The sequence below is a fragment of the Diprion similis genome, chromosome 3 (genome assembly GCF_021155765.1).
Source record: "Diprion similis isolate iyDipSimi1 chromosome 3, iyDipSimi1.1, whole genome shotgun sequence".
Classification (NCBI taxonomy): Eukaryota; Metazoa; Arthropoda; class Insecta; order Hymenoptera; family Diprionidae; genus Diprion; species Diprion similis.
In genome coordinates this window covers 13,749,174-13,761,542 of record NC_060107.1, presented here as the reverse complement: position 1 = coordinate 13,761,542, position 12,369 = coordinate 13,749,174, and the positions used below count along the sequence as shown (strand labels likewise).

The window sequence follows — 12,369 nt, the reverse complement described above, 5'->3', positions numbered from 1 at the left end:
TTGGTTTTCTACGTAGAGTATAATGTTTGGATCCAGATAATGCAGTTTCTATTTTCCGCATTTTGTTTCGTATTTTAGTTTTTTAAGTTAGATGTACATACATACATAGTTTATAATTTAGAATACCATAAGAATAACACTGCTCAACAAACATTCACTTTTTATATTTAACATAAAATCTTTTAACTGATTATGTTAGGAACAAAGTTTAGTTTAATAGAATTGATATTAGAGTATTTCAGTTACAAATAGTTTTATTATATGTACTATGATTTGTTTACTATTTCCAATAATACAGTTTTTATGAATAAAAATGAGGTTAACAAATTTTGTAACAAGGAAGGTTAATTGCTTACTAATTTTAAAATATCTATCCACCATCATTATAGAATTATATTTATCTTTGTTCGATCAGGTCTAGTTTTTGTCTTACAGTTACTACCAGTAAAATTGAATGTTTATCGTTTTTTTTTACTTATCTCTTTTACTTCAGGATGTATTGTTATTTTCTATAAATACCAGTTAGTTACAATAAATAAGAAAAACGCCCTTAATCAAAACTGGCAAGTCAAAACGATAAACATTCAATTTCACTGGTAGTAGATGTAACACAAAAACTAGACCTGATCGAAAGAAAATAAATATGGTTTTATAACGAGGGTAGATAGATATTTTGCTGATCAGTGTAATATATTCATCTACCTATTTGTTATTTCGATTGTTTAACTGATTGAAATCGAAAAATTTTTCACCTCGGTAAAATTGCTGTTTATTTGTATTGTTTATTGTTTTTCCTCACTTCTTTAAACAACTACTTCATCAGGAGTAAGAATTAAAATTGTGAAGAATGAAAAATATGAGAACAGCAATTGATCCATGCTGAAAAATGTATCATTTTAATAAACGGAATCGAAAATGAGAGGGGCCGTTTTCGCTGAGTTAATTTGTTTCTAATAATAAGTTGACAGCAGTAAACAGCGTCATCTTATCACAGTTATCGCGGCGCGTGTCTGATTGACTGACGGAAGCTCGTCAATATTTGACGACTTTAAGCGTGTGATAAGTTTTAAAGCCAAGAACATAACAATCGCAGCTGAAGGATTGACTCGTGCAGGTGACGAATTAATTCGTATTGATAAGCGTGCGAAAAGTAGTTTCGACTAAAAATTTTAGTCAAAACACCTGCCCGTTGACTCGATATCGTCACGAATAATCATTCCATAACATTTTCGCAACACCAAACACTCTGGACCAAAAATACTATACGAGAAATATGTAACATAGAAATAAACTTTATGTGACGGTTGAATCCTCTCTCAACCTTCTTATAATTCATGCTGAATTTCTTATTATACCTTGCATCTACACCTTTGACAGTGACTAATGTGTTTGACCATCTCTACCCCCCTCAACCATTCGTCTCTCTCTTTCTATATCCTTCTCTTAAATCCTCCGCCTCTGTTTGTATCGACTAGGGTGACAGCCGTGACGAAGAAATAGGTGGAGTACTTACGCCGTCAACGATAACCAAACTGTTAACCTGCTTACGTCGTTCCTTATCGTTTAAGGATCTCTTGTTCTCACATGTTGCTATGCCAATATGGTATTCGTAGTCGCTGGCGCACATTATACTTGTATAAAAAGGTCTACATAAATTAAAGTCAGACCTGCAGCATAATTTATGCCTGAAAACTCATGATATAACCAGGGGAAACGGTGACACTGGCAGATTCAATATCCCACTGCGCATGCGCAATATTTTTCAGTTTTTCACGCAGGCTGGTAAACTTAAGATTCAGCTTTTAAACTCGCCTGAAGGGGGTTATGGACGTTACGTAGGTGACGCAAATGATTTTTGGGTAGTCAAATGTCAAACAGGCCAACTTTTGTTATTAACTTACCGTTGATCGTAAAAATGTTATTTCAATCCTTCGCTTGACGCGGCAGAGTTTCACGTCGCGTCGTAGCCGTTTCGTCTAAGTTGGCTCTCCTGCGGCGGCGGTTGGCGTGTCGGCCATTCGTAGAGTTCAATTATTTTGCGCATGAGCAGTCGAACACACATACTGAAAAGTTTCACCGTTTTCTCTCACGGTATTATACATATCCAGAATAATATTCGTCGTGCTGATTCAGTCCATTCTTCAATTTTTCAGTCAGCCTCAGATCACCCCGTAAAGACACGAAAACTGCGCCATCAAAGATCGTAGAAATTGTTATTTTTATCGGCTGGCCCGGCCCGGCGCCCTACCGCAATAAGTTTTACAATCTCAAATAAAATTCCGTGCTGCGCACAGTCGAACGGCGATGTTATGTTTTCTGCTGTTTTAACCCCCGACTGAGTCCTTTTGGCGCCGTACCTGCGGTTGCCTTCAAGTCTATTGTGTTCACGCCGTCCAGGGTATATACATACACATTATTAGAGTCTTGCAAAGTGTCAACAGCATCCGGACCAAAATGTGTGTGTATATAGGTATAGTCTGTTTTCTCGTGGAAGACATCGTGCACGTTATGTGACAATGATAATATTACATACATCTTTCAAGTACCGTGGATGTTGCGCACATTACGTACCACCACGGATGTATATTATACACGCGACGACAGTTTTTCCAGGAGGGATTTTGGCCGCATCGTGTATACATATATATATATATCTACTGCTAGGGTGGTTTGTAATCTCTCTCAAACTAGGCGTCACGTCGGGAGAAACTTGTATACATCGTATGTATTTATTTTCTCTTGCATCCCTTATCATCTCACCGTTTTTTGTTCTCGCACTTGCGGTTCGTTTGTATTTGTATAAAAGAGCGTTGGAGAATATAAGAGAGAAAAAAAGAATTATATTCTTTTTTAACGACGCTGCAATTTTTCTCACCGTCGCGTCGGAAGTTACGTAGGTATAATATGTAAAAATTAAAAGCGAGTTTAGGGTATAAAAAAATATTCCAATTTGTGAATTTCATTCTATTTGTTCTTCTGATCGTCAACAGTGAAGAGTTATTATATACTCGATAATAATATATTTCATTCATATAATAAAGTTATGCATATATATAAACTTTCGGGATGTAAATTATTATTCAAATATTGAAAAGATGGTGTGAATAATAATTTGAACACTGAACAATAGTCGATTGTCACAAATTCTTTATCCATATTAAGAGTTGATACTTTCAACGGAGTATATTTAATTTATTCTCCAATTCCGTGACTGCAAATCGTAAATTTGCCGAGGCTGAAGTTAATAACGTTAACATAACGAAATATCCGGGAAAAAATCGTTATTGTGTAATATTTGTGAATGACTTTCAAGATATTGGCTTTTAAAATTATAAGTATGTTTTGTTTATCATAGTTTATCAAATTTCAGATGATTCTAAAGGTGCGAAGTAATGATTTCTCCTAAACATGCATTGTTACAGTTACGTTACTAACTTCATATTTGATAAATTCGGTATGGATTGTTAATCTCGTCTCTACATACATGTTATTCAATTTCACTCACAAATGTTGTTTCGTTAAGCAAAATGTTGCAAAAAGTGAAGTGAAACTGAAGAAAATTAAACAAAGTGAGCATCGTGTTTTTTTTTTTATTTCCGCACGAAACCGGACGGAAGAGGAAAGACGAAGATATATGGAAAAGCAATAAAAGTTATCCATGAAAATCTGTGATATACGCGTATGTACATTGTATGTACATACAATGGCGATGAATCACAAAGCAAATATTTATTTACCTATTGGATACCTATATGGCTACGTTCCAAAAATATATGACCGGTGTAAAACTTATTGGGAATCGATAAAAGCGTGTAACGTAATAACTGATACGCAACGGAACCGTGGAATAAACTTGAACCGCGAAAATCAATTGCCAAGATTACGTTTTAACCTTCGTTTAAATACCTGTTAAGGTAGCTCACTGTTTCACGATAATCATCACGGTTATTCCAACTTCATTCTTACACGTGGCTTATAGCTATAATTATTATTTAAACTATTTGATCTAACGTTTGCTAACAATTGAATGAAGGGAGTTAATTAAGTCCATAGAGTCTAACTCGACAAGTTGCAAAGTAACAAGTGATTTACAAAATTCCACAAATACTTACGACGCAATTGTCGAAAATCTATAATTTTCACAGTCCATCGTATAAATCATGCATAACGACCAGAAACTTGAGGAAAAATACAGTCAGCTGAAAATTATAGTCATCAGAATTAAGCAGGCAGGATTCTTACAGTGAGAAAGTATGCTGTTTCGTAATTTTGTTACGAGCAATAACCTCTTATGACAAAACAAAAAAACAAAAACCGATTAGAGATGAAAGGGCAAAGAGTACATACCTCACGAAAATACGATAAAGTCTCCGAATTATTTTTATGAAAAGAAATTTCATCTAACTCTTATGGTTACCGTAGACGTCAATCCGCTATTCCTACTTTCCCTTTCTATTCTCATTCGTTGTTACCCTGTCTCTTGGAAACTTTATCAGGCTATAATATCTGCGTTTGAGCTGTTACGACGTTTGCGAGCAAGTCTGTTACGTCGATCCTCGTGACTAGCACGTGAGCTGACGTGTCCAAGTGCAGTATTGGCTTAATAACCGCCGAAAGTAATTTCGTCAAATTGCATGGAACAAGATACTGCGGCGGGGAAATGATGTTACAAGTTTTTGCTCTGTCTTTAACCCTATCACCTATAACTGCGGAAAGACTTCTGCTGACGTGGAAAAGTAGAGCCTTATGAGAAATTTTAAAATCTCGAAAATTCAAGATCCATAGAGAAGTATTGAAGACCCTTCTTCGTACCTACATTTGGATCTCTTCAGGGTTTCAAAGCAGGTTCATTCTGAAAAAACGGACTGTATCAAAGATTCCTTAAACACGATTTGGCATATGACTTTTCTAATGTGTAGCATAGCTTCAGTGCTACGCTGCATCGCAATTTCAGTTGTGATAAGTGGTGGTAATTCATCCAACACTACAGAGGTTCGTTATCATGGCACATGCAGCCAATGTCAATTGCAATGCCGAGTCCTATTTGGCACGATTCGACCACAGCGTTGAAACAGTTTCAATGTCAGTCGTCTAGTGATTTGTTCCGTGATAACTTGATCTGCCGGTGACTAAATCTTGACGAGGATAAATTGCGGAATGATAAAATTGCTTCTTCTTTTTTCTTCACAGCTACGTGTGGCGGGTCTTGCTGCAGTTCTGATATGGAGCACCGAATTCGGAACCAGGCGAAAAGTGATTTCCAAAATTTGATGCATCATCACAGCCGGACTCTCCAAGGTCTCCTGGCATCTACAGCAGACGCTATAAGGGGTGAGTTCACTTCATTCCTTACACTTGTACGAAGTTTCTATTCTTTCAACGATATGACAAGTCGTTTTACGAAATTATGAGTTCATCGGATGTCTGTAACAATATTTTGCATGTCGTTTAAAAACGAGATCCAAAAGCTCTGACCAAAAAATCACGTTGTTTAAATAAATGGATTGCAGTGACTTATAATGAAAAGACTGCTCTTTAAGATAATATCAATTTCATGTTAAAGTATTGAAAACTTGCTACGTTATAACCAAAGTCTTTCATATACGCCCTTGAATTTCGTGACTGAATTCCAAAAAATCGTATTTCTTAAATCTGTTTGCCTTCGGTCAGAGGCACGGTACCCATGGAATGAGCGATGTCGACTGTCCACCCCTGGGGGGTGAAAATAATCGAGGAATCATACGTCGTCCCTGACCTATTATCGTATTCCCTTCGAATCCTTTTTACATGCCAAGATTTCTTTATCCTCTATAAAAGAGAGAAAAATATACTGTGACAAGAGGAGGGTTGTAGGGGTTGGGAGTAAAGAGGAAGAGGTAAACTGAGACATAAGGAATCATGACGTGAATTTCCAGACGCTCTGACGCCACCTAAATAAACCACCAACGGTACATCATTCACGTCACACGCCTTGCGCAATGCAGCGATAAGTCTGGTTACATTAAAGGGAAGGGTTGAAACTGCCAAGGAAAAACATATTTTTTTGTTCTAATCAATGATTATACCGCCATTTTTGCCAATCGTTGTGCCAATTACTGATTTCAATGTAAAATTCTAACCATTTCATACATGTAATGACTATAATTGATGCATCGAAGAATACAATTTATATTTCGCAAATTTACCTCTTCCGTTCGGTATTTAATATTCTATAGGTAGACGGATCGATGGGCGAGGAGAAAAGTGAATGATTCAAGTGACGAGGCAACGAACGACTCTTCTCTTATAAGAACGAGGTCACTCGGCCTCGGAGACTGCTTGAATGCACTGCAGCACGAAGCGAACATCAAAAGAAAGCCAAGAATCTCTTGACTGTTGCAGACTCCTCGACTTGCGTATAATAACCCAATTGTACTCGAAAGTATGCTCTCGTTCTAGTTGGCGCGCCAAACCTGTACGATGTATAGTTACGCGCCATTAGAGTCAGATGAACATATAGACTGGAATGAATTGTGGATATATTTCTTCCATAGTCCATATAGTATATATGGACTCGTTGTTGTATAAAACGTATACATCCACAGTACGTACACACGTATTTGAAAGATGCATCGAGATAGAAAATTTACCGTAAGTTTAATTGGATGGGAATTATATTCATTTTTAGACTCGACTCCAGTCATGCAACGCTATATGTGGACACAGGATCAGATGAAAGATAGCGTCCAAATATTCTGTGATGATCAGTACGCGACTAACTTACATGATTGATGTATCAATTTCTCACGAACGACGAATCACATTCCTTAAAGAGACTACGTACGTCATATGTGTAAATCTACTTACAAACTTTTATCATATTAAAAACACTCGTCATATGAACTGACGTCTTATGTATAATGTCACAATAGTGCAACGATTTATCCACGAATCATCTCATTCTCCAATCTGAATATAGTATGTGGAGAAAAAACGGTGATGCTTAGAAGATTGAACGATCTCGTTGACCAATACGTGTCAGATTATTACATGTGAAAACCGTTATCATCGGTCAGCATGTCATTGGAAATTTTTTGCTCAAATCTCAAAGAAACTGAGGAAAATTATGTATTTCGGTATTGAAAGTGACAAGTTTTAGGGTTCAGTTTATCTCTGTACCTTACTATCTGCGACTGGAACGTAAAAAATTTCTAAAAACGAAGCGTTGTCATCACGGTTGGTAAGAGTTCAATACCGCATTCATTCGCCCACGGACGAGGGAAAATTTATACCTCATTTCAATTGCTTTACCCTATTTTCACCCCCCTCATCCCCTCATTTCCCTCTTCGCAAATTCTCAATTCTTTGCCTTTAGGTTAATACCATTCCAAGCCGTGCCAGGGCTCCATTCTTCAATCCAATAAAACTAAGAAGAATGAATATTCTCTTATGCAACCCCTCCTCTTCACTCTCTCTCTCTCTCTCTCTCTCTCGCTCTCTCATTTTCTGGACTTTTCGCATGCCGTAGCGGGGTATTACAGCTCTATTGCTTTTAAAGGAAAACTTTGAACGTCTTTCCAGGGCCTTTTCTCCTCGAATTTCGACGTCGAATATCAGGTATACACTTATAATACCTATATACGCATATTATGAAAATCGGGATGAGAGAAATCTTTGTAGTCGAAACCAGGTGCAAATATTTGTCTCAGCGGTGATTCGCCTCGGGCTTCTTTGTGCCTTATCTATCATAATTTGTATAATAATTCGCACTCGAAAATTTATGGTACATGATGTCAAAAGATCGGATCACGACGAGGCGAGAATTAAACGTAAGAGAGGATTATGCTAATGAGTTACGGTTTCATCGGTTTTAGCCTCGACGTCTCTCTGGCGCCATATCTATATTCGGAACATTGCGGGAAGGTAGAAATATTAATAATTAATTTTTCAACTAACTATGATCATATTTTCAACTAGGGAATACACTTTTTACTTTTTAGAAGAATTTGTCTTATTGCATCCGAGTAACAAAACATCCCAGAGTTGGTTTGGTATTGCGAAATAAATTTTCGGGAATGATCCATTTAACGGAAATCGAGATATACTTTAGTTTCAAGTATCGGTAGAACAAATTTCCAACTAAATACTTACGGCTTACATCATCAATAGGTATATCTACTATACGCATACATATACATATATATCTTACAACGTTGGTAGATTTTTTTGCACACTTTGTATCGTACTGCTCAATGGAGCATGGGGGAGAGTGATATATTAATAGATGACCGTGCTCTACTTATTATACCCGACAAACGATCATTGCGCCACAGGAAGCTGTCGTTTCTAGGCTAGATTAATTTTCAACTTATTTGGAGCAACGTCTGAAAGACAAATCCAATTGTTCTTTGGTAGATGATCGCGAGTCGTTGAAATTATATGTGGCATCGAACAACTTACTGGAACAAAAAAAAAAAAAAAAAGAAATGCAGGAGCTTGGTATACACTATTGTTGAAAAAAAATTAGTTGAAAGTGAAGAAAAAAAAAAAAAAAAAGGGTGCCGGATAAAAGATACTTCCTCGATGCTTTGTGGATGTTGAAAACCCGCACATTGCTCCTATCTGTTTGTTTTGATGTGGTCTGATGCTATTTCAGTATACCGCTTCACCACTTTATAGGGTTTACTATACTGAGGTATGTCTACAATGATGTAACCTGTAAAATAGTTGGTCAAATTTATACGTTTCCTGTATTCCACGCCGTGTTCTACGACCATCTTCCAAGATTCTCCCAATCGAATTGATATTCCTTACCGTTCCTTCGATCTTAGTTTAGTGAATGGCTCTTCTCTCACATGCATATGGCGACGAGCGATTAACCAACCAACCAACCAACCAACCAACCAACCAACCGCGTGGGTGGCTCGATAGAAACGGGAAATCTTGAGCGGAATGCGTGCCTCGTAATTTATTTAACTTGAAATTTTTTCATTCATCTTTTCTCTTTTCTCTATTCATCCGTGTATATATATCTTGTATCTGTTAGTCGTTTCTGTCTCTCTTTTTCATTACAGACTTACGACTGCAGCCAGCGGCAATATCTCTATTGCCGCGTTTGCGTGAAAAAAAAAGAAAGAAAGAGAGAGAAAAAAAAAAAAAATACTTGGCGCCATCATACATATTCAATAAAAATGTTAATTAAATTTAGGCATTTGTCAGAAAGCTTCTTTACCTGTATCATCAATTTCGTTGCCACATACGTATATATGTACATACTCTTTACTCGTTTCACGGTGCCTGTATTCCAAACCATCTTTCCACTCAATTGTATGAATTAATACGTTGTCTTCATAACTCTGCATTGCAGACGTTTGCGATTACTGCGTTTTTGGCACGTCATGTATATAATGAAAAACTAATTATTTATCATTTCGTAATACGATTATGAACGTTATATAGTTGTAACGAAGGTATTGGGTACTGGTTTCATGATAAAACCTATTTTAGAACGACGTCTCTATCGCGTGTCTTCATTAAACTGTTTCGGATTAAGTTAATTTCTATACCTTTCGAAGTGTAATAGGACTTTTAGCAAATTACGCATTACCCAAATTTGAAACTGTCTAGTGTCCAACACACGTTTATCAATTAAGTTGTATTGTAGCAGTCCTACCTTTACCGACCGAGCAAATTCACCCTTTTTCTTCCTATTAATAAACAAATGAACGGAAAGGGTTCAAATTTTGACGGTGCATCGCTGGATTTGTAGTACAGTGCCTGATGAATTTTTCATCACAGTTAGAGATGTTCGATCTTGTGTAAAAAATCGATTTCGGAATCGGACGTTTGGAAGTCGATTCTACTAAAAATCGAAGGGTGAAAGGTCGAAATCGTTGAAATCGATCTTTTAACGTTACGTATCTCAAACAAGCCAAACTCCAACTTAAGCGAATGATCGAAACCTCAAACCAAGCGAATAACCAAAATCCTAACCTCAAAGTCTACTGTTTACTCTCTACTGTAGTTATTCTTTGTTCTAAACGTTCTCGCACGCTAACCATATTCACGTACGTCGGTAAAATAAGATATTTTATTGTGCTGTTGCCTCAGAACCCGGAAAAAACCAGGTAAAAGAATCGATTCTCTCGTAAATCGATACAAAAGATCGATTTTTCTCGCCAAAAACCATCGACTCTCTCGAAGATCGATTCAGAATCGAACATCCCTATAATCACAGTATCGAATTATCGACAAAAAAATCATCGAAGAAGACAATATTATTACGATTGGTATGGAATACTGTTCGGCAAAATATATTTTCATCGTTGGTTAGAGCGGCGCGCAAAGATTTGCCGCGAAGCTGCGATCCGGTCTCGACTCGTGGCTTGCGGCTCGCGGCATTTTGTCCCTGGGTTTGGTCGCCATATAAGGACCCGCGGGCTCATTCCTGCATTGATGAGGCCTCGTGTCCGCCCCGCGCTACCAGAGATATTGCAACGCCCATTTCGTATCGAAACATTCGATGGTCTCCAACTTGAAAGAGGCCGCTCAAATCTCGCGGCGCGTCGCGCTGTATAAATTCGGGCAGCAAAGCTACTGCGCACTTGATTTCTCGATGGTTCAACATCGATGAGGGTCCGAGTACCAAAAATTTACTAAATTACGTGCAATCAATTACGAAATGGTCGAGAGACATTGAATTTGACGGAAATTACTTTTATTAACCAGAACTTGATTCTCGTTCAAATAGCAAATGTAGGTATACAGCGGATAACAAAATTTTTTTTTTTCACGTCATGTTGGTAATAGTTTGCTAAATTCACGTCACGTTTTAATCGCGTTACATATAGGCAATCAATGATTTTAATTGATGAAAAAGTTTTTCTCAACTTCTCGAGCTGCGATTTCGTTTACAATATTTTTTTAGGTTACGTCAGTGACGGTTACATATTGTGATTTAAAAATAAAGAAAATTTGGCTGAGGTTAGCGTACAAGATGTGATTAAAACGCGGTCATACGTCGACTAGTATTACGTACTTTAAGCACACGTTCCGATATAATCTCAGGTTTAATATTTGCGATATCCACATTTACATAATCATTTATAAATAATCTTTTTTTACTAATTAATAAAAATAATATTGTGTAACAATTCTAATAATTATTTACCAGAATTTACATGAGATGTATAGGAAAGAATATTACAAAAATTATCCTACAAAATAGCATTTTATCAATTGACCACTATCAATATCCTTTCAAAAATCATTTATCACTCAATGGTGCAGTCATAAAAAATCTAACTAATGGAACCTTGACGTGAGATACAATGTTGTTGGACCGGATTCCGTCGTCGAGATATTGTTCCCCTCAGCCACCGGTATTGTAATACACAACGGATTTTTTTTTCTTTTTTTTACTTTTCTTTTCTTTTTTATTTTTTTCTTCTTATTTACTATTAACGAGAATGGAGCGAGTGGTTGGGTATCCTGAAAACGACGAGTGTCAAGTATATTGGCAGTACTGCTGGCGATAACCGAATATGGGTTAGTCCAACCGAGAGGAACGACGACGACGGTCCCGTTTCGGCGTAATTTACTGGCGCGAAGGCGTCCATTTCATTCGTTGAACATCCACGCAGTGCATTGCCAAATTGAAACGACTAGACAATCCGACTCCACCTACGGTCGTTGGACAGCTCGTTCGTTAATTTGTTGAAATTGATTCTAATCCGTCTAATTGGCTCAGTGAACGCTCGCCTGAACCGTTCGCACAGGAGTGGATTATATTCCTCTCAGCTTTATTCCCCCGCGTACTTGAATCGTTTATACATGTATTACACGAAGAGGGTGATGACAAGTAGACGTAGAAATAATGGCACGTTAATTACTAGGGCGAAAAGTGAAAATCTTGATCTTCCTTCGAACAGTTTGGAAGAATGACGAAAGTAAGGTAGAAAATTCATAATTAAGCTCGTACAGAAAATTGGAAATTTGGAACATTTTCATGATACGTCGAATCGAAGATCAACGTAACAAAATTAGAAAATTATTTCGCCAGCTTTGACGATGGTGAAAATTTTTCGGTTTCTAAATTTACGGATTCCGAAAATAAACAATTTATCGCAAAATTTTTATGATAAAAACTGTTACATACAGTATAAGGTAAAAGTATACAGAATGAATTGCTAACGATTGAATCGTTGTCTGCGAAAAATTTAATGCGCTTGCGCTACAATCCGAGAGCAGTTGCTTGCCAGGGTGACCAACCGTCATGACCGTAACGTAAAAAACTTTGACAGTTTATTGAGGTTAAACACATCGGTTTGAACTATCGTTCAAATTTATGACGGTTGGTAACCCTGGCACAACAATTTCTCTCGAAGTACG

At 37.1% G+C, this 12,369-nt stretch overlaps 1 protein-coding gene across 1 annotated transcript in view; it reads left to right on the top strand.

Annotated features, from left to right (window-relative positions):
* The window catches only part of LOC124404166 (division abnormally delayed protein), a 56,599-nt gene that overhangs the window by 1,280 nt on the left and 42,950 nt on the right, over positions 1-12,369 (top strand). Inside the window, exon 2 of the mRNA XM_046878095.1 lies at positions 5,191-5,331. Within this exon, the coding sequence (XP_046734051.1) occupies positions 5,191-5,331 (141 nt within the window). The remainder of the gene's footprint in view (positions 1-5,190; positions 5,332-12,369) is intronic.